This window comes from Lepisosteus platostomus, chromosome 24 (assembly GCF_059453375.1).
Source record: "Lepisosteus platostomus isolate fLepPlt1 chromosome 24, fLepPlt1.hap1, whole genome shotgun sequence".
NCBI classification, from domain to species: Eukaryota; Metazoa; Chordata; class Actinopteri; order Semionotiformes; family Lepisosteidae; genus Lepisosteus; species Lepisosteus platostomus.
Genome location: NC_142634.1, coordinates 10,456,939 through 10,477,550, shown reverse-complemented (window position 1 = coordinate 10,477,550; position 20,612 = coordinate 10,456,939). Strand labels below are relative to the sequence as shown.

Sequence of the window (20,612 nt, the reverse complement as noted above, 5' to 3'; positions counted from 1 at the left end):
CACTGTGCCTAGGGCCTACGGACGATCCGACCAGGTGTTTCACTGATATGATAAAAAACAGTAAGAAAGACCCCTTCTTGAATAAATATATATAGCAAGAATAGGCTATCTGAAAAAAAATATTCATGATAATTGTGATCACCCATCTCCTCAAAGAAATCACCCATAAATATGCCTCCACCAAAGGGCCTATGAAACAGAAGTGCCCAGGGTCTACAAGAACCTTAATCTAGCCCAGGGTATATATCTACAGATTGTAAAGACGTTGAGTAACGGAAATCAACACTGAGGCCTAAAAAACTTCCATCAGCAGCAGGCCCGCTGGCTGTGGTAGAGTGCCCGGGTGGGCCTTACCTTGAAGGAAGGCAGTCGGATGGCGCCACGTAGCCCGATTCCCAGCCCAATGCCCTCATAGCCGAGCCCCTCGCCCTTGTTCCAGTTTTCCAGGAGGCTGGACGTGATGGGCTCTTTGGGCTTGGGCTTTTCCTTCTCCTCCTCCTTCCCGTCGGCCGACTTGACCGGGGTGAGCGAGGCCTGCGGGCGGGGACAGACAGGTTAGCTCACACAGGCGGGCGCACGGCACAGCCCCCAGCAGTTACAGCGCAATCCCCCCCCCACACAGCAGACAGTGCATAAATACAGGTGAGCAATCCTATAATTTATTATACATAACTATAATATGATACATAACAGAATTTCTAGACTTCAGTTGTCCACTGTGGGTCAAAGATTTCACGAAGACTTTCCTAAAAACTCCTGCTTCTAAAACAAATATTTGTATGCGTGGGGTGGTGGTTTAAGTCACAATTCAATAAAATGTGGGATTGTAAAATACCCTCAAGATTAATACTTTAGAAAATTTGCTATTTGCTTGCAGTACTTTCCTTCTGCTGCAGTTAAAGGATATTTTTTTCCCTTAACGTTTATTTTGTAGTAAAGCAAAAGATAAGGATAAGATAAGAATCCAGGCCCTAATTTCATTCATGTGGAGCTATTTGTGAATGTACTTTGCTTTCCAGTGTATACAGTGCACACAAAGCAATTTCAGCATTTCTTACTTAAGTCAGTGAAAACACTACACGTTTTTTTACAGCTGATCAGTAACTGTTTTAAATGAGCGTCACCTTGGATAAAAACCATAAGCAAAATAAATTAATAATGACTAAAACAAGAATGCTGACCCACCAGGTTTCACACACACAAGCTCCAGGAAAAGACAAAATTATAAAAATACATCATCAGCCATCTCTGAACTGATAAGACGTTTGATCGTGGAGCGATCCTTCTGAACAGCAAGGCAAGCCAGAACAGATAAGCTTTATATCATAAGCAGATGGCATTAACCCAAAATGTGTTTGTTTTGATGTCAGGAGCTATGAAAATATACTCCATTAGCAAACTACAGATTCACAAGGTGTTCCATAACCACTAAAGTGTCTGCAAAATGAGGATCTAAACACTAACCTGACTCCGCAGACATCATGCATGTTATTATTAAATAGCTTTTGAAAGTCATCACGGTTTGAGGTTTTTTCTTTTAATACATTATGGCGATAACAAGTCTAGATAGTAATAGACTGCAACATGGAAGAAAAAGACCTGCACCTACACTGCTCTTGATGTCCAAATCCATCAGCCTCACAAACTAGCAGAAAAGGTTGAAATAAACAGGCAGTGTCAGAATGGCTGTTGAAAATGGGCTCTTATGTTTTCTCTTTTTGACTGAAAACCGAAAACAACCAATTATGTTTAAATATGTCATAATGTCAAAACATTCTGATGTATCCTAGCGACCTCAGCACATTTCTGTCTACTCAGGAGCTAAGAAGCCCTACTTCACATTCACATTCAGAACAACTTGGAAATGTTGAGTGAATTCATCCCATAACAATTATCTTTTGTTTCGAAAGGAATATGTAAGTTTGAGAATACACTTTATAAAATTACAGGATCTGATTACCTAACTGTAAATGCTTTAAATTTCACAAATGTACCTATTTCATCTTATACAAACCTGAGAATCTACTGAAGTCTTGAGTGACTTCAATCAATGCTTATCAAGACACATTCAAGTTTTATTTAAATATTCATGAAGGCGAATTTTCTATTGGATAACCTGGTTTATGAACCAATTAAACCAACGTGGAGTAAGATTTATCCTGACCAGAAGTATAACAAATTGCACCAATAAAAACAATCACACAAAGAAATTCAGTGTTTTCCGGTTCCCTTGTAGGCAAGTCTATGTGGAATCAGTTATAGACGTAAAAACTGAATACCAACAGCACAGCAATACAATGCCTTCTGTTACAAGCCGTTTTCAATACTTACAGCACCTGCTGAACACAAATGTAATTAACCTACTTTGGAATGACATTAAAATAAATGATGAAACACTGGAACTGAGAAACTCTGAACAAGCCGAGAACAGCTTGAAAGCAGGCAGCCACACGATCTTAATTTCTGTCATAAAAAGTATTCAATATTTACTGCTACCGCTGAATACCAATGTAATTAACCTATTTTGGAAAGACATTAAAAATGTTATCTTACAAGGATGAAACAAGTCAACAAGACAGAGAACGTTCCATAGTGCAGTCTCAGAAAGTCAAGGGCAGATTCCCTTGATGTCAACATCGCTAATCTCTGCTAAGTGGTGGGTTGAAATAATTGCTAAATCACATTATTCCCCTTTCAGGGTGAATGGCTTCCAGGACTCATCAGTATCGCCTGTGTTATTCAATGTCTTTATTCACAGCAATTTGTGGACTAACACCTCATGCAATTTAAAAAAACACAGCATGCAAAAACATAAAACCAAAACACTGCAATCCACCAGTTTTTCTCCAATCAACACACATAGTGCTGCAGGGAAACTAACAAAAAATAGCTTTCTTCCTTATTTTTTTAGCATCTCTTGAAGGCCTCACCATGCTCAGCAGATGACACTGCCAAAGATGAACTCCTCACTATAGCTGCAGGAGCAACATATTGAGGCAGTATGTCACTGTGTGTCAGTGTGTGTAGTGTGTCAGTGTGAGAGTGAGTGTGGGAGTGTGTGTCAGTGTGTGTGTAGTGTGTGAATGAGTGTGTAGTGTGTGAGTGAGTGTGTGCCTCTGTTTAAATCAGGCAGGCTGTTGTAATACACAACTAAAACAGCTTTTGCAATTTGTTCTGAAAACAGATGTAGATTTCCAACATAGGTAATGTCAGCACCAAAATCATTTCAGTATCTGTTTTTATAATGAAATGCAGTAATACAATGGAAAGGAATATTTGGACAAAAACGGAAACACATTCCAAGCAGATTTCAACAGTGAGTGAAGAAAGTCTATTCTCCTGGGGTTACCTGAACAATCAGAAGCTTACTTAACCTCCTTTATTAAATCCTCCCTGTCGGTCCAGGCCACACTGCTACCTGCATTTCTTACAGTGACCTTTGACAAACGCGAGTCTGCAGTGAAAATACTGGAGACTTTCAGGGGTGTTTGATCCAGTGCAAAATCTGTTCCACTTATTCCAATATCAAATTGACCACAACTGCTTTTTCCAACAGTATGTGTAACTGAAAAAGCAAAAATTGCTGTAAGCACAGGCATAGTTCTCTTTTCAACATCCTTTTTTCACACTTCAAATAACTTCCAGAAAAATGGCAGAACATTCTCCTGTGGATCAAAAGGGCTCTGACACCCTCTGCGTCTACAGCCAGACCTTGAGAGATGAGATGTTACTATTTTGAACTGCTCTTCAACCACCCTACCCTTGCCTTTACCTTCACCAGGAACACCAGTTTCACACGTGATGCTCCTCAGACGCTACCTGTTTAAACAGAAAACAGGAGCAAGCAATGCTTTTGGCCGGAAAACCCACCTTGGCTGACCGCTCCTTCTTCTCCCACCACTCATCGAAGGCCCTGAAGGCCACCACCTCCACCATCTTGCGGTTAAGGTCCCGCTTCATGATGGACTTCAGCTCCTTGACGATGACCATCAGCACGCCGTCCACTGTGGCCTTGTGGGGGTCCTCCTTTTTGGGCTCGTACCCAGGAGGTGGCACCGAGGGGTTGAATTTAGGCAGCGGAGGCCAGGGGTACCCATGGGTCACGTTGGCAGCCGGCCCGCCGCCTATGGTAAAGGGGCGATAGGGGTTCCCAAACTGCATCCCACCCCCGCCTCCGCCGCCCATGAAAGGAGGGTAGGGGTACGCCCGCTGGCCCTGCATCATCCGGCTCAGCATCTGGGTCTGCATTTGGAAGGACATCTGCATGCTGCCCCACTGGGGCAGGCAGGTCATCAGGTCCATGGGCATCATGGGGATCATGTTCGGGGGGTAGTGGTGCAGTGTGTGGAGCATGGGGTGGGGTGGGACGCCTGGGGGCCCGGGCAGCGGGGGGTGGGGGCCCGGGACAGCAGGATGTGCGGGGGGCGGGGGCAGGTGTGGGGGCGGCAGTGGGAAGCCAGGCTGCGGAGGGGGGAGGGGCGGGAAGCCAGGGGGAGGGATGGGAATGGCCTGCGGCATGACGGAGGAGGAGACCGAGGAGTTGACCACAACGCACTCGGAGCTGGTGATGGGCGTGCCGGGCATCTCGTCGTCGGAGATCTCCATGTCCTCACCAGAGGAGTGGTTGCCCTGTGAGAGGAAGACAGGAAATCATCTCGTCATGTCTTATTCCTTTTCGAATCGGCTGCCTCATTCTGGATCGTACAGAGAATATTGCACTCATGAAACAGAATGAACAAAAAATCAGATCTTCTTTCTACATCAGACACCCTCTCCCTTAATGGTGTCATCTTCTTAAGACTTGATGAAGCTTCAAACACTCACTACTTAAATAAGTTAAAAACTATAAAAGCAAATTCAGTCAAAAAGCAAAAATCCTGTTAGTTTCAAGGTTTTGCTTGTAAACCAAAAAGCATATAGACTTCAAGCCTCAGCAATATACACTTTATTAAGACAGATGCTAATGAATAAATGAACACTTTTGACAGCAAGAAAATGAAAGCAAGAAAACTGAAAGAGCTCATATAATCAACAGCACAGTAAGACTGGTTCCAAGGTGATTATTTGAAGTCGGTACTATTTTCAGCATGACAGATGCTTCACAATCCACTGCACTCACTGACCTTCATCAACACCTGGGGCTCATTTATGATTCCATTATGCCTATGTCCTCATCGTTTTAACTAGCTGACCCCAGCCACCCCACCTCACTATGCTATCCGACACGCCACCTTGTCCTGGCCCTTACAAGAGAACCTAAAGATGTAGGTGAATCAACAATGCATTTAATACTTCTGAGAAGGAAGGGCAGTCAGACAAATGGATGTTATCAAGCTTTTCATCAAATAAAGAGTACCTGCAGGTATTCCGATTGAGTTTTCTTCATTGGTTTACCACTACAATCTCACTTTGCTTTCCAACAAGTAGTAAACTAGTGTCTTAGATCTTGCTGCTTTCCAGGAGGTTCTTTGCAAGGCTATTACTCTTGATTAATCAAGCATAAATGACAACAATGAATAATTCACTTGAGACAAAAGATCAGGGTGTAAACAGCTTCAGGAGACACATAACGCCAGGAAACACTTTCACATCTGACCAGTTGAGATGAGGACGCAGTAACCTTGCCACCTCAGCTTGAATCACACTGTGAGGCTGGAAGTCTGCTGTCGTATCCCACATTGCGGGACACATTACTCTCAGATTGAGCCCGTAAATGCCCTGGAGCATAACTGAGCACACTATAAATCATCACTGCACACGAGAATTTGTTGAATGTGCTTGAGACCAGCGCACAAAGTGAAGACAGCATGGGGCACCAATTTTATGCATGTGGATATACAGTGGTCAATATTAGCAGAAAATATATCTGGCAGGTAAAAATTAACCTGAAGGGACAGAACTGATTGAAGGGAGTGGCAACAAATGCCTAGAGGAAAAATATAGGTTGAAACAATGGTACTTGGAGAAATTCAGAATGAAAGCATTAGACTTCACCCTAAGTAAATATGCACCTGGAGCTAACTTGTTTTCTGTCTCTGATAAAGCAACCAGTCACAAAGGTGATTGCCTTCCTAGAATAAATACTGAAAAACGTAACCTGCCTCACTAGTATTTTCTTTTATAGTGAACCACTCTTGGAACAGAGAGAAACAGGAAGTAAAAGCACTTTATTTTCCACTAGTTTCTCAACCTCTAAACCAGCTCAGCTCCAATTTCCTGTTTCCAGACAGGGAAATGCATAGAATTTAATACATTGCTAAACAGTTCTGTTGTGCAATGATGAGCTCTAAGGAATGACTTGAGCAGTGTTTTTAAGAGACTTAACTTGCAGTCTGCTAAACTCATCTGATTAACAAGGTTCAGATGCCAATATGAATGAATAGGAAATGTTCTCTGAAAAGCTGAAAGCTGACTCCATACTTAAGGTGTTATGAGCCTGTGTTTAAAATGAATGATTTAAATATAATTTACATTATTCCTCTGCATAACATTCCTTCCTATTACAAAAGGCCTATCATGCCATTAATTATACTTTTATTACCTCGTTAGAGGAAGAAATGCAAAGCAAGCCATTCATCTAGAGGGCCTTCTTACCTGCACTATTGTTTTGGTAATGCAAAATAGAAAGCTAAGTCAATTATTTCGCATAGTCCTTTTTCGATTCTGTGGTGAATGACGGGAGAATAAAGAAGGCTGTTTTTTCACTTGGGATGTACTGAACAAAAAAAAAAACTAAGTAACGAAGTGCCTGGAAAGCATCCAAATTTGTTTGAAACAGTTAGTAACCACATCCCACACATCCCCCAGGGCAGGCAGTGACCAGGGTGGTTTTCTTGGTCTTTATCGGTCTGGAAAGGATCTTGTTTGCTTGGATTTAACACCTCATTGACATTACCCATGTGCTGTCTGCTGTCTTCAAATGCTATATGCAACTCTACCATCACGGAACAGAACAAAAAAAAACCTCAGTGTCTGCTACCCAAGAGGTTATCCTGTCTAAAAGAATCCCAAGAGACTAGGAACCAGCAGACTGTTTAATGTAGGTGTGTTCATATACAGCTACAATCATGTCATTCGAGGACTACAAGGACTTCATTCTTTTTCCTAAAGAATCTCCACCATATGCTAAGAACTATTCACAGATATAGAGAAAAAAAAGCACGCCATTATGCTGTAGCCCTCCATACCACACTGGCATCCTGGTTTATCCTATTCCCGGAGTAGCAGGAATCTGTGTGCAACACTTCAATAGCCATTTGGAGAAAGTCTTGATTTTTGGTGGTACACTTTGATGCCCTAACAATCTACAACCAATACCATCACTATGACAGTGAGAGAGGGGGAAAAAATCAATTGATACCAGGAATTCTGCAGTCTACCTGCAGCTTTGTAATTATATATATATATCAATGAGTAGGGACTATAGTAGTAAGCCAAGCCTGTGAGTTTGCCAAGCAATCACTACCTCAAAAAATCTAAAACAAAAATATTATACATAAAAAATATAAGACTACAAAGCTTACCAGTGCCTGAGTGAAAAGCTAAGATGACCAAACCAAAACCATTAATGAAAAAGAAAAGATCCGACAAGCCAAGAATGTATATTTATCTTGAAATGATTAGAAAGTGTTTTGTCAGCGTTAATTTTACTGACTCATTTCTTCTTGGAGATTTCAACATATCAATAGCAAAAGATGCAAAACACATAACACATGCCCTGTAAATAGAAGGCAGTACTTTTGAACTCGAACCTGAAACCAGGAGCAAACTGCCTCTGAATTGTAAAAGTGCTATGGTGTCTAGACTGTACACAACAGGTGGAGCTGGTCAGTCCAAGGGTTCAAATTCAGCCATAAATAAACTGACTTTAGATTCTCCAGTTTTATTTCTTGTAATTCTACCCATCACTACATCTGTAAACTATAGTTATTAAAATTAAAACATTTTATTTATGAATGACATGACTGTTGCCTATTAATATCAAAAGGTGTTGAATTATACAAGCTCAATGCATACATTATTTTTATTCCTGTAGGGTTGATGCTTATCTGTAGTGTCCTTGTTCTCAAATGATACATTTATACAAACAAATCTGAAAATGTGGGGGGTCGTGTATCTGTGTTAACACACATGTGATTCCATGCACAACTTCATGTAAAACAGACACAACAGCCTTGTTACTGTCTGAAATTGATGTCTTATTGTAGAGAATTCACCAGCAGGGAAAAGCACTGTATCTCGAGAACAATGGCCAGCTTTCTCAGATGCTTAACTAGAAATCCACGCTGGTGCTCAAAGTCAGGTTTCAACAAAAACAAAATGAAGCTACAAATGCTGGACAGTAAAAAATATGTGACCAAAATTTTAATCCAAAACGGACTGAAACACTGAATGCTGCAGCCTTGTCTTCAATGAGGGTGTTCCTGTAGGGCCGCAAGGCTGGGCTGCATGTCAATGAATAGACAAGGGCAGTCAGATTCAATGCACCTGCAAGAGGACTGTTTATTTAAACAGCAAGAGGGGGTATTGATTGCATAGTGAATTATGGGAGTGACTGAGTACACACAGCTTAACACCAGAAATAAAACAGCCTCTGCAAGTACCTGATGTGTAAAGTTAGAAATGCGCTCCTATAGCAGATCAGAAAATATCATCTGCATTTCCCCTGATTTGAAACCCCCCACTGCAGCCTGTTCTTCCATTCCTCTCCCCTGGAGTGTATAAGGAACTTGTTCATCATTTTAACATCTATGGGGGTTTTGCAGAAGTACAAAGGACTAAAGAGTGCATACAAAAAAAGGAAACCAATCCACAGCCCTGTGTAAATTGATTCAAATCTGTTACCGGCTGCCACACAATTGTCACAGAGACACAGTCAGGAGCTGGTGAGGAGCAGAGAGCACCTGAGTCTCTGCGATCCTCTTGCTGTGGTTTAGCCACATGGATGGGGATTTCCCTTTCATGATCAGACAGCTATGAGTCAGCCTGCGTGCCGGGTGAACACTATCACAGTGAGCCCACTGGTCCTCACAGCAACGGCAGCCTTCTCCTGTGTTTCCAGCCCATCCAACCAGTCGCTCACTGACAGCCTAAGCAGCCCTGCAGTATCTTCACATCAGACAGTTTCATTTTTCTCCTTAACCCTTTCAGAGCCTTGTCTTTAATCACAGCAGGCAACGGGCTTTAACGACCTATTCTGACATACTGCTGCACATCGACGGTTTCTCCTAGCAGCTCTGCAAAACACAGGAAGCTCCTTTTCAAGCTTGTCTCCTACGGGAATCTCTCAACAAGAAAGTCCAGGATCACTATAAAACTAATACTTTAAAGAACTTTCAATATGTAACAGCTGATGCAAATGCTTCGCTGTTGCTTACACCTGTGCAGTTTATGACATTAACCTGTCTTGAAAACACAGCAGGATGAGTTTGTCTAATTCTCCCGCATTTAACCTAACAAAAGGGGTGCTCTTCTTGAACATGACAGAAGTATATAGCTTTGGTTACTTTACTTAACGTGTAAAATTACCTGCCGTCAAATTCGGTCTTAAACAATGCACTCAATGATACAGCAAAGTGTGCCGCTAAGTCAAAGAACTGCCTTTTATCTTAAAATGACCTTTGTCCTGTTGTTAACCTAAACAAACAACTTATTTTTTGGAGTCAAGCGTTAACAGGCATTGTTGTTTACAGAAAAATAACACAAATGACATGCACGCAGCCATGCATATGATCTTGTGGTATGAGACAGAAAACAAAAAAACGATCCTTTTCCTACGGGGTTGAAATTAGTGAACAGGAGCTCTGTGTGCAGGCCATGAAAACCAAAACTGCTCGCTGGTTTGTTGTAAAACCGCCATGGGGTACAACTTTCCATCTGCCTGGTCACGGGCTCGCATGAGCCGAGCCAGGAAACATGATGCAATGAGAAACGAAAGTAAAACCAGGCACACACTTTCACCACAGCAGAGACACCGCCTCCCCACACACCGCTCTGCACTCTGCTTCCTTTCACTTCATTAGCACAGCGGGACGCAATTAGCATAGCTTACTCCTTAACAGTGAAAACTCTCTCTGTTCTACTCTGCTTTAATTATCGGGGATTTTTTTTACCATTGCGAATCTCCTAGTTGACATTATTTCACTGATAAGGGCAAATTAAAAACCTAAATTAGTCTACGCCAGATAAACAAGCGGGCTTAATGAAGCTCCTTTATGTGACAGCTATTTATATCGCACGGAGTTCTGAAATCACTGATTACTGTGTGCAAACCTCTCTCCGCAAACCCACTGAGGCTGCACATCCATACCTCCAGTATCTAGGTGAAAGCAATCAATCTCAAAGTATGTGTGCTCGACTGCTTTTCACTGTCCTCCTCCTGCACAGTCTGATGCTCTGATCACCTGGCATGCCCTTGAAGGACTCCAGGACTCAAGCTATACATAAGCTTTTCTTTGGGCCTGCCAGAGTTCTTTTTCTGTAGTCCAACAAGCAAAATGAAAGCCTTACTGCAATCCTACTTTCCAAAGAAAAAGAAAAAAAAAAGTACACAACACAGAACTACAGTTGTTACAAGACCACGTAGAAGTTGAGCCACCTTTTTTTCCCCCTCTAGAATGTTTTGAATGACCAGGATATAGAAAGGAATTCAGCGCCTTGAGTCAAATGCAAACGTGCAGCAGGTCTTTGAGAAGCAACATTTTGCATTTCATACTTCACGAGTACTTTGCACTGAGGCTGTAAAAACGCTGTTCACTGGACTGTTATCTCTTCACAGCAAACTGTAAACAGTAAAGGAAGCAAACTGGTTATTTTACTAACCACGTTCAAATAATCCAGATTACTAAAACACCAAAACAAACTTTATGGAAAATCGTTTTTGCCGAAGTGGAGCCGTTTGTGTTGGCACTGCAAGAGCTCTTTGACACCCCTCTTACTTTCTCAGTTTTCTGAGGGCAAATAAAAGGTATGTGCCCGAGCACGCCTCCCCCACACTTGAGTGTTTGAACCATGTTGTGGTTCAAGACACAGGCTACTAGAGAAGAGATGCTTCAGTGCTAAAAATCAACTCCGCCTTTCATCAAATGCAACTTGCTGCTCTAGAGAACTCCCACAGCTCTTACTTCAAGGCTGAAGCTAACACACTGAGAAGGGCAAGGCTTTGACACCTATACAAACTTTCTGATTGCACCTGCCTGCACATCAAGTCTTTGTTTGCAACCAGCTCCAATATCCAAGTCACCTCCATGCATGCCAAGCTCATCACTACCTGCAAGTTATTCCTTGATTAAACAGCGAGTAAACCTCATGACATTGCAAATCTGCACTGACTTTAATACACCTTTTCCACTTACGCAACTCTGGTGTTAATTTTCATTTTTTTTGATGCACTGTTTGGTTTATGCACATTATAGTTAATAACAACTGAAACTGAACACGTACCTTTTCATTTCGAAGACTCCAGCTCTACTCTTGACTACTGGAATCTTCCCAGATTGTAACAAGAGGAAACTGCATTACTACAGCAGACCAGGGCGGAAACTGACTCTTTGCCTCTCTAATGTGCTGAATGAAGCAACGGAATGATGAAAGTCATTTACCATGCCCACTGGCATGCCAGCTACTGAGCCAGTGGGAGGCTGGAAGTTTATGGGTTGGCTTCTGTTTGTCTCCACAAAACAGCCAGTGGAAAACCGTGAGGAACAGGAACTGTACCATACAGAGCCTTCCTGGCTCAGGGACACCAGCGGACGAGGGGAATAAGAGATATTTTGGTATACCCAGTCCAGCTCAACCTGTATGACTTTGCTGCCATCTTGCAAGCTTGCAAGACAAATACACAAATGCTTTTGGATCCACCCTTCTGGAAAATATATTTTGTGTACTGGTTGTATGCTTCCCAGAAGGGGACATCACAGACATTTTAGTCTGCAGAGACATGACTGCAGGGGCGCTGTGTCTAAGAACTTCACAATGATATCAGAGTGTAGCCCCCCCCCCCTCACAGAGTTTCTGAAATGTTGTGGTCGAAAATACACAGCTCTCTTGAGCTCAGAGCGATCACCAAGGTGCGATAACAAATTCACAAAACCATCGTCCATGCTTGTTTTTTGCTGGCAAACCCCACTTACGCCATTTCAGAAACTGCCACTCTATTTAATGGTCTATGTGACAAAATTAATAAGGCTCTCTGTTCATCTCACTTTTGCCATTATGTGTCACCCTGGGAGAAAGAGATAAACCAAATACATGGACATCAATAAAAACAAATAACTGAATCTGGCTACAAAAGTATATAAATGGTGAAATGAATAACTGGAAATCAGTGCAAGGGCTGTCAGGTGTTTCCTCCCAATAATTCTATTGGAGTGAATGGTAATGATATGTTTAAGATTTAACACAAAAGTGAATTTCCCTCCTAATTCTTTATAGCACTGATATTTCATCCTTGGCCTGGAGCATCACCATATCTCCTGGTTTTCATTAACTCTGGACTCTTAATAACTGGTTCCAATTAAGTAATTCGCTTAATTGGGCTATACTCCCATTAATTCCAGATCTTTATTAATTGATAAACTGTAAGATAGCTGCTAATCCTAGTGCTCTGCAACACACCAGGAGCAGAAATCAATATCACTGCTTTAAAGTTCTACACAATCTAACAGGAACTGTGTGAAACTACATGGAGATTCTTAACTGCAGTAGATGCAGAGTTACAGTTCCTTGGTCCGTTAATAATTTCCAGGGATAAAACACATGCACTTTCAGCTTGTCCAAAATGTAATTAATTTTTACAGAATGCATGCAGTTACAACAACCATTTTGGACGCCTGAAATACTGAGTTATAATGGAAAAAGTGCAGAGCATCTGGGATGAATAAATGTTTTTCATGTAAGGAAACTGAAGACTTTATTTTTGGTTTTTCCTGTATTTCTGCAGACTTCAATGCGTCTCCTTTGTGCTGCTATTAAAATATAAATGAACTCTTTTCGCAGCAGCCTGCTCTTGGTCTAGTATACACTAACCCACTTGTATGCACAAGTAACACAAAGAAGGAAATCGTTTAAATAATACTTGCTGGTAAATAATGATATTCATTCTTATTTTTAAGCTCTGCGTCATATTATTCTTTCAAGAATGGTAATTGACCTAAAATAAAACATGTTTAAGGCATTGTAGGTGAATGTTTTGAAACATTACTGACTTAAAATCTGCTCCAAAATATGAAGAAACTAAATGCATTGGAAAAGGCAATGGGTAAGTAATAAAAAATAACAACCGTTTTCCAAAACTAAGCTTAAGGGGACTGAGGCAATAAATCAATTTCTTCTTTGTTAGCTGTACGATTGGCAAAAAGCAGGAATTATGTTTTCTTCTTTCTTCTGCTCTGAAGGTGCTCTCCCCGAGACACAGCACTGGTGGAGATTTTATCGGTGTGCTTTACCTTTCCTCCTTCCTTTCTCTAAAAGCTGTTACATCAGATTAACCACATTGCAGCGCATCTTGGGATAACATGGTCAGACCACAAAGGCCTTAGTTTCAGGCAGCTGGTATAACGACACTTACTTCAAGAGCCCCCTGTGCGGAATCTGCTCTCTCAGCAAGAGCTTCGCACTGTGAACGTGTCACCTTCTCCTCCGCACATCACCACTGGATTTCTCAGGCTTTATTCTCAGTGCACTTTCAACAGCGTGCGATTCTCTTGCTTTATAACAAGCTTTTACAACACTGCTTTCTTAAGGGTGTTTTTTCCCCACTCAGGAAAAGAAATGGCTCATAAGTCTTCAACGCTCCAATGATAATTCCAAAGGAGCAGATAATGAACACACAGCCACCTGAAACTAAGAATGATGGGCAGTATGGAATAACTCACCACATCCATTTTTTCCGCAGTGGGTGTCTGGTCTCCAGACACGGAGTCCTTCGGTTCCGACGAGTCCGTCTTCCCCAGCTGCCCGTTGAAGTCAGCCGGAGACGCGGCCCCGGATCGGTTAACAAGGGAGGCCGTGCCGCGGACGGGCTCGTCGTCGTCCGAATCCGGCAGCGGGGTGGGGCTGATGTCCTCCAGGCCAGTGCTGGAGGGGCGCGAGGTGGGCGTGGGCCCGCGGTAGCCAGGCTGGGAGTTGCCGGTGAAGGGGGGGATGGGGGAGAGCTGGGAAGACGAGGAGGAGATGGGGCTGCCCTCCATGCGGATCTCGTTGTCCGAGTCTCTCCCACTCAGGAAGGGGAGCTTGGTCCTCTTCTCCTTTAGCAGCATCTCGATCCGCGAGTCCAGGCTGTTGCGCATCTCCGACTCCAAGGTGGGGGTGCCGGGGGTCTCGCTGCGCTCTGGGGTCCGGCCGCCCGGGGGCGCGGCGCCCACAGACTCGCTCGGCGGCGGGGGCTCGGGGAGGGGGGGCGTCTCCGGCTTCTCCTTGACCGGCACGAAGTCAAGGCCGCCGCTGGCGCCGGAGAGGGCGAAGGGCTCCACGGCGGGCGGGGGGGCGGGCCTCCTGTAGTCCTGCTCTCGGGGCGTCGGGTGGAAGGGCGGCTCCACCGTGTGGGGATACACGGGGGGCGGGGGCGCTTGATACGGGGAGAAGGCTGACTTATAGGAGGCCGGGTGGGCGACGGGAGGTGGGGGGGTGTGCGTGTGGGTGTAAGCCGACGTGGGCTCGGCGGGCACCGAGTGGGGCTTGAAGGAAGGGCTGGAGAAGGACGTCTGCTCCGAGCCCCGGTAGGGCCCTGTGGTGTTGTGGACGTAATGGCGCTCAGGCCTGCGGTTGTAGGCGTCCTGGAATTTGGTTTCATGCCTCCTGGACTTGTACCCTGTGGAACTCTCTGCCCGGTTGGGCTGGTACGCCGGGGTAGTCTGCCGGCTGGAGTAACTGGAGTCCTGAGAGAAGGGGGTACCCCCCAGACGGGGGGTGATCGGTGTACCTTGGGACTGGGGGGTGAACTGCCCGTAGGAGTTGGGCGTGTCTTGCCGGCAGCTGGAGTAGGCTGTGTCCTGCGAGAACGGGGTGCTGCTGCTGTTCGGCGTCGCCGAGCTGCCCACCACCGAGGAGCTGCCCTCAGACAGACGCTTGGCGGGCTCACCAGCCTGAGGTGGGGGGGGGGACAAAAAAGAAAGGTCACGTGCCGACTGGGCTCAATCTGCACCGCGCTGACGCACGCCAGCGAGACCAGCGACAGGGCAAGGAAAAACAATACTGTTCAACGACTTCTGTGCAACAACGGATCAGGTTAAATGTGAATGAATATTTCAGCTTCTGTTTGGTTCAGTACTAAAGAAATCCAGCCAAATAACCGTAACAGAAGTCTGTCACCTGTCTGGTTTTGCTTTCCGAGGTTTTGAGGAGCCTAAGAACCTCTACACCAATTATATTATGCACTTTGCAATTACAGACTCTGATATTGCTGGACTGAGAAATGCCCCGCCGACACTTAAGTTTAAATACCAATGAAAACAAGGGAGGAGTGCATTTGACTTATCCTCAAAATTTCTCGATTGAAAATCAAATGAATATAAATCAACACAAAGGCATTCAGTCAAGGTCCGTCGTGGTCAACAAAGCTATCTGAGATCTGAGACTACCTAAGTGGCTCAACTGGTAAAGGTGCTCAGTGCGGGCATGGGTTCAAGCCTGGATCCCGTCACTAGCCAGCTGCGACCAGGAATTCACAAGAGGTGGTACACTACTGGCTGAGCTCCGCCAAGGCCAGGGCTGCGTTTTCCAGCCCCTCGGTGACACAGAGACACCTGCAGGCACATGGTGCTGTCAGAAAGGGACACATGGCGACTGTGCTGCCCGTGACGGGTTAAAGGACTTGTAGGTAGATGGGTAAGAGTCTTCCTGCACTTCTCAATCTCAACTGTGTGCGGCTGCAGTGATCTTATAACGTGGAGTGGAGATGTGACAAAAGATACTGGGGATTTTATATTGGATGGGTATATTAAAAATAATTAGCAATAATACAATTTGAATAAAATAAAACAGTTAAGCTGAAAATCCAACAGCAAGAGGCTGAAGAAGGCTTATCATGCCAAGAGTGGTCATATAAAGATGATCAAAGTAAAATTTGAACTTAAACTATTACACTCATTATCACTGGCAGATGAAAACAAGGAATTGTCGGACATTCCAAAATGGGCCCCATTGTACCACCCGCTGCAATGATAAACAGGATTAAAGATAGGCCTGTCAGTTTCAAGTCATTCCAGGCCCCAGCAGGAACACACAGTCCTCCACACTTACTTGCCCTTATCTTGGACAAGCTTCCCTTTTAAGTCAGAGCAGGCAGTAACGGGGTTCCTTCAGAGCAGTTTGAAGAAAGCGAAAATAAACTTCAATGGAAGAGACAGAAAACAACCGGGAACAAATGCGTACACTTCTGCCACCAGAAAGCTTCTTTCGCTTTTTGAAAACCGTTTATGTGCAGCCAACACACGGCCGTTCTGCTGGGTGGCAAACATGTTGCCTTTTAATGCAGAGAGATTCCGATTAGATAGAAACAGTGGGAACATGGAAAAGTCAAACCGAAAATCTAAAATCCCCAAAGCCTTTTAAATTCTATTGGCTTTCAGAATTAGCCTTTAAAAAGTGTAACTGTGAAATAATTTGGTCCTGCCCACCTCATTTGGAATTGCCAATGGTGTTGGACACATCTCCGTTAACGGCTGGAAAGGAGGAAGTGCAGGCAGACACCTGTGGCACGCCCCCCTTCGCACCACCTGTCTTTTAACACCTCAAAGCAGCGCCGTCCCGTGCCCGACAGGGGGAGGGGTGCGTCCCCCACAGACAGCACCGCATGCCTGCAGTGTCCCATAGGGGCCACAGGGGTCGCTGTGAGCCAGGGGAGTCCTGGCCGCCCCATCCCACCCAGCTCAGCAAACAGCGAGCCGCCACAGGCGCAGCCCCAGCGAGTGTGCTAGTGACCAGATGCAGGCTGGCACCCACGATCAGCGATCAATGAGCTTTTACTGGTCAATACGACCAACAATCTGGAGTTTTGAAAAAAGTGATGTTATCATCTCAAACTGAGACTAGGCCGATGGACTGCGCAGAGTACAAAACATGTCGCATTTTGAATCGGGTGCCTTGTCTGATTCTGGGTAACAAATCTGCACTCCTGGAAAAAAAGCAGCATTTTGATTGGCAGGTTGAGAAAGCTGCTCCTGTTACATTCACCCAATTAATTAAAGGGTTAATCTCCTCTGTTGCCTTTGAGGATTTCTGTCTTTGTGACTAAAAATTAAATCGAGCTGCAATTAACTAAAACTGCTTCTTTTGTTTTTTGAAAAACGAAACAGACAGCCAAACGAGCGCACAATGTTGTACAACAGACAAACATCATTCAAACAATGACAGATGTAGCTGAACAGGAGGAATGGGTTGTAGTAGCCTCTGCATGGAAAAGAAACGGTTACAAATTAATTACATTTACGGGAAGGATCCAAGGACTCAACTTAAGTGAAAAGAGAAAGAAAATGGCCAATGCAGAGGAAACCTAACAATAACAAATGAACAAGTAAGACTGCGCTTTGCTCTGCACTGATTTAAACTCTTGACTCCCATCTACTGGTACTCACTGGTGCGTTGCCTTAACTTTGATCTTCAGAAGAGTTCCAATAAGAAGATGATACAGTGTCGGAGGTTAAGTCGATTTTCTCCCACCTATTGACTCCCTAAACCATGGTTTGAATCGGATTGTGACTAAAAGTGAATTCAATATGGCTGTGTTCTCAAATCTCACAAAACGATATCAGACTCTAGGTAGCTGGAATCAAGGCAAGACAGCTGGAAGCTAGTTAGACAGAGATCTTGTCCTGCCGGGACAACACATCAAGAAACAAAGTCTTGATTGGTCTTGCAGGGTCTGCTAAAATATCTGGGTTCTAAAAACTTCCCTTGACTACCTTTACAAAAGCCCAGTTCGTAGAATATTTTTATTCTCCCTCAAGAAAGCAAAAGAAAAGGTCACCAAAGAAACTGGTTTAAGAAAGAGACCTTCCACCAAAAATGTCAATACTGCAGAAAAAAGACTGCAGCAGGAAAAGAAATTAATTGAAAGATTTAAAACTTTCTTTTGAATTAATCAAACCAAAGCAAAGGAGAACTCTAAGTGAGAGGTCTTTACATACAATTAAAATATGACAATCATTTGAAAGACAAATGATCGTATTTATATTTATATCAAACTTCTCCGTGTATCAGCCTGTTTCGCTTTTCTCAGGAAGCTTTGTAATGACGCATCTTATACACGAGATCAGTGTGGAGCAGTGGTTAGGGTTCTGGACACTAAACTGGAAGGTTGTGGGTTCGAGTCCCAGGCAAGACAATGCTGTTGTACCCTTGGCCAAGATACGTGACCCCGGTTGTCCAGTGAAATACTTCGATGTATAAACTGGTGCAGTCTTTCAGGATAAAAGCATCACTCAAATAAGCATGAGCAATTATTAGCTTTACATTTACGACACTCTCAAAAGAACCTTGTCTGCAAATTCTTACCAAACATCCCTGTCACCCAGACAGCGAAAATCCACGTTATGTTTTTGCCACTAATATTTCTCTGATAAAACAATCGGGGAAACATGGACTTCCCCATTAAAGCATGTAGCCCTTACCTGAGCGTTGTCATTCAGACTTCGTGGTGAGATGTCACGGGAATCCTCATTTCCTACTGGCAGTGTGCGAGGGGTGTATATACCATTGACCAAGAGCTCAAAGTATCGCATGCGATTTTCACCTGCACAAAAGCAGAGGGGATGTTTGACTGTGAAAATCTTGTATTCTGCATCGGAGATTAAAAGGTACACCTGTCACTGGCTTGGTGGCAGACTTTAAACATATCATTCCAAACAAGGCTGACTTCTTAAAAAACTAGAAACAGAAGAAGGTGTTTTATTACATTACTTCTATTCATTTTAGTATTTAATTATTTTTCTAATTTGCATCTCTGTTCATGCATATCTGATAAAATGTTGTGCCTTAATTGCGTTGACACTGGTCAATATGTACAAATCATTTGACAACTTGAGGTATTCCTAGAAAGACTGTACAAGGGGGGTAATTATAGATCACAGTCATAGTCATTTAATTTAAACATTGGCTAAAATAATCAAAGTGACAGTTCAAATGCGCAAGCAAGATTGAAGACAGTCACTTTAATAGCAAAACCCATAAACCATAACTGATCGGTCACAAATGTAACTGCTACATTATGCAGACTAGAGAATCGCTAATTAAGTCATATGGATGGAGGAATTGATGCAAAACTAGGTATGAATGCCACACCCACATAATAAAACGTTTTTTAAAGTGGCTGAATACCATCTGCTCTTAAATTCAATTAGCAATAAAATGTATAATATTATGCCTTTATGTCCAAAATAGGGCGTAAAAGTGCAATTATAAAACGAAATTTCTAACAGCACGAAATTCTATAATTTCACAATCACTATATGCATGAATAAATAACGATTTTTTTAAATATCTGACTAAAATACAACGTGGACATTCAAATATAATAAATCAGAAGAGGATTCGAGAAATATTTCACACAAAATGGAACGTACTTTAAAGTTCTAATATTCAACTTCCCAAGTGTTTTATATTATGATACACTGCAACTAGCGATGTAGTTTTTCCATAAAGTTTAATCAACTTGTTACATTTGTATACTTGGACCATGTACGATTAACTGGCCGCAATTAAAGTGAGCATTCAGGCTTAAAATCAGTTTAAACAAAACTAAAACGTGATTCAATACAAGCAGCGCCAATAAAGGGCAGATTATGAAAAATGAATTAATCTATTTACAGTACGTAACATAAAAGGGCATTAATATTTAATCTATTTAATGCTTGGCAATGCGATGGAATATGTATGGTTGCCACTGAATAACCTATTGTCTTAATTTTGATTTACAAACTAGGAAGTTAAGAAAACCTCATTCCGTCTGGCGATCTGCGAAGTATCCATCGGGAAGAGAGACGCTGTCTCTTTAAGGCGGTAACTGCTCGTCGGCTGATTAAACCGTGAACACATTCGGAGAAGTAATACAAATAATTCAAAGTTGTGCAAAACGAATTCTGTAGAGAACGATCACCAGGGCACTTCGCATGCACAGCGGAAAAAATAATATTGATAAATCCCAAATAACAAAAAGGTCAAAATACTTATCGCACAACTCAAAACTGTGTTTTTATAAGCAATGGTATGACATTTAATTAATTAAGTATAATAATTAATGTGCACTGCCTAAAATACGGAATTATTTGAAAGGGAGTCGTCGGCATTCCTGGACATCTGTGTCATGCCAAGTTTACATTTTCTAAACTAGTGCTTACAGTCAATTACTTCTACAAAACGTGCGCAGGCTATGTAAACTGTACTCGAGTTTTGGTGTTTATTGTTCATTTGAGCGGCAACTGTCATAAACGTGATTTATACAGCTGTACTCATCTCCGTTTGCAACCCAGAAGTAAAGTCCAGGTAGGAGGATTTTTTTTACAACTACGGCTCTTACTCCAGTTACCTAGCAACCGACAACGTAGATTACTACACGTGACTCGAAAGAACGTACACAACCTGATAACTTTTACAGTATCGATCATGGGCCGGGTTCG

General features: G+C 43.1%; 1 protein-coding gene across 4 annotated transcripts in view; it reads right to left on the bottom strand.

Moving 5' to 3' along the window:
* Positions 1 to 20,612, bottom strand: part of setd1ba (SET domain containing 1B, histone lysine methyltransferase a) — a 41,442-nt gene that overhangs the window by 11,953 nt on the left and 8,877 nt on the right. For all 4 annotated transcript variants that reach the window (XM_088618018.1, XM_088618019.1, XM_088618016.1 and 1 more), the window contains 4 exons: positions 18,614 to 18,730; positions 13,875 to 15,088; positions 3,871 to 4,629; positions 355 to 534 (listed from right to left, as the gene is read on the bottom strand). In XM_088618018.1, coding sequence (XP_088474144.1) covers positions 355 to 534; positions 3,871 to 4,629; positions 13,875 to 15,088; positions 18,614 to 18,730 — 2,270 coding nt within the window. The remainder of the gene's footprint in view (positions 1 to 354; positions 535 to 3,870; positions 4,630 to 13,874; positions 15,089 to 18,613; positions 18,731 to 20,612) is intronic.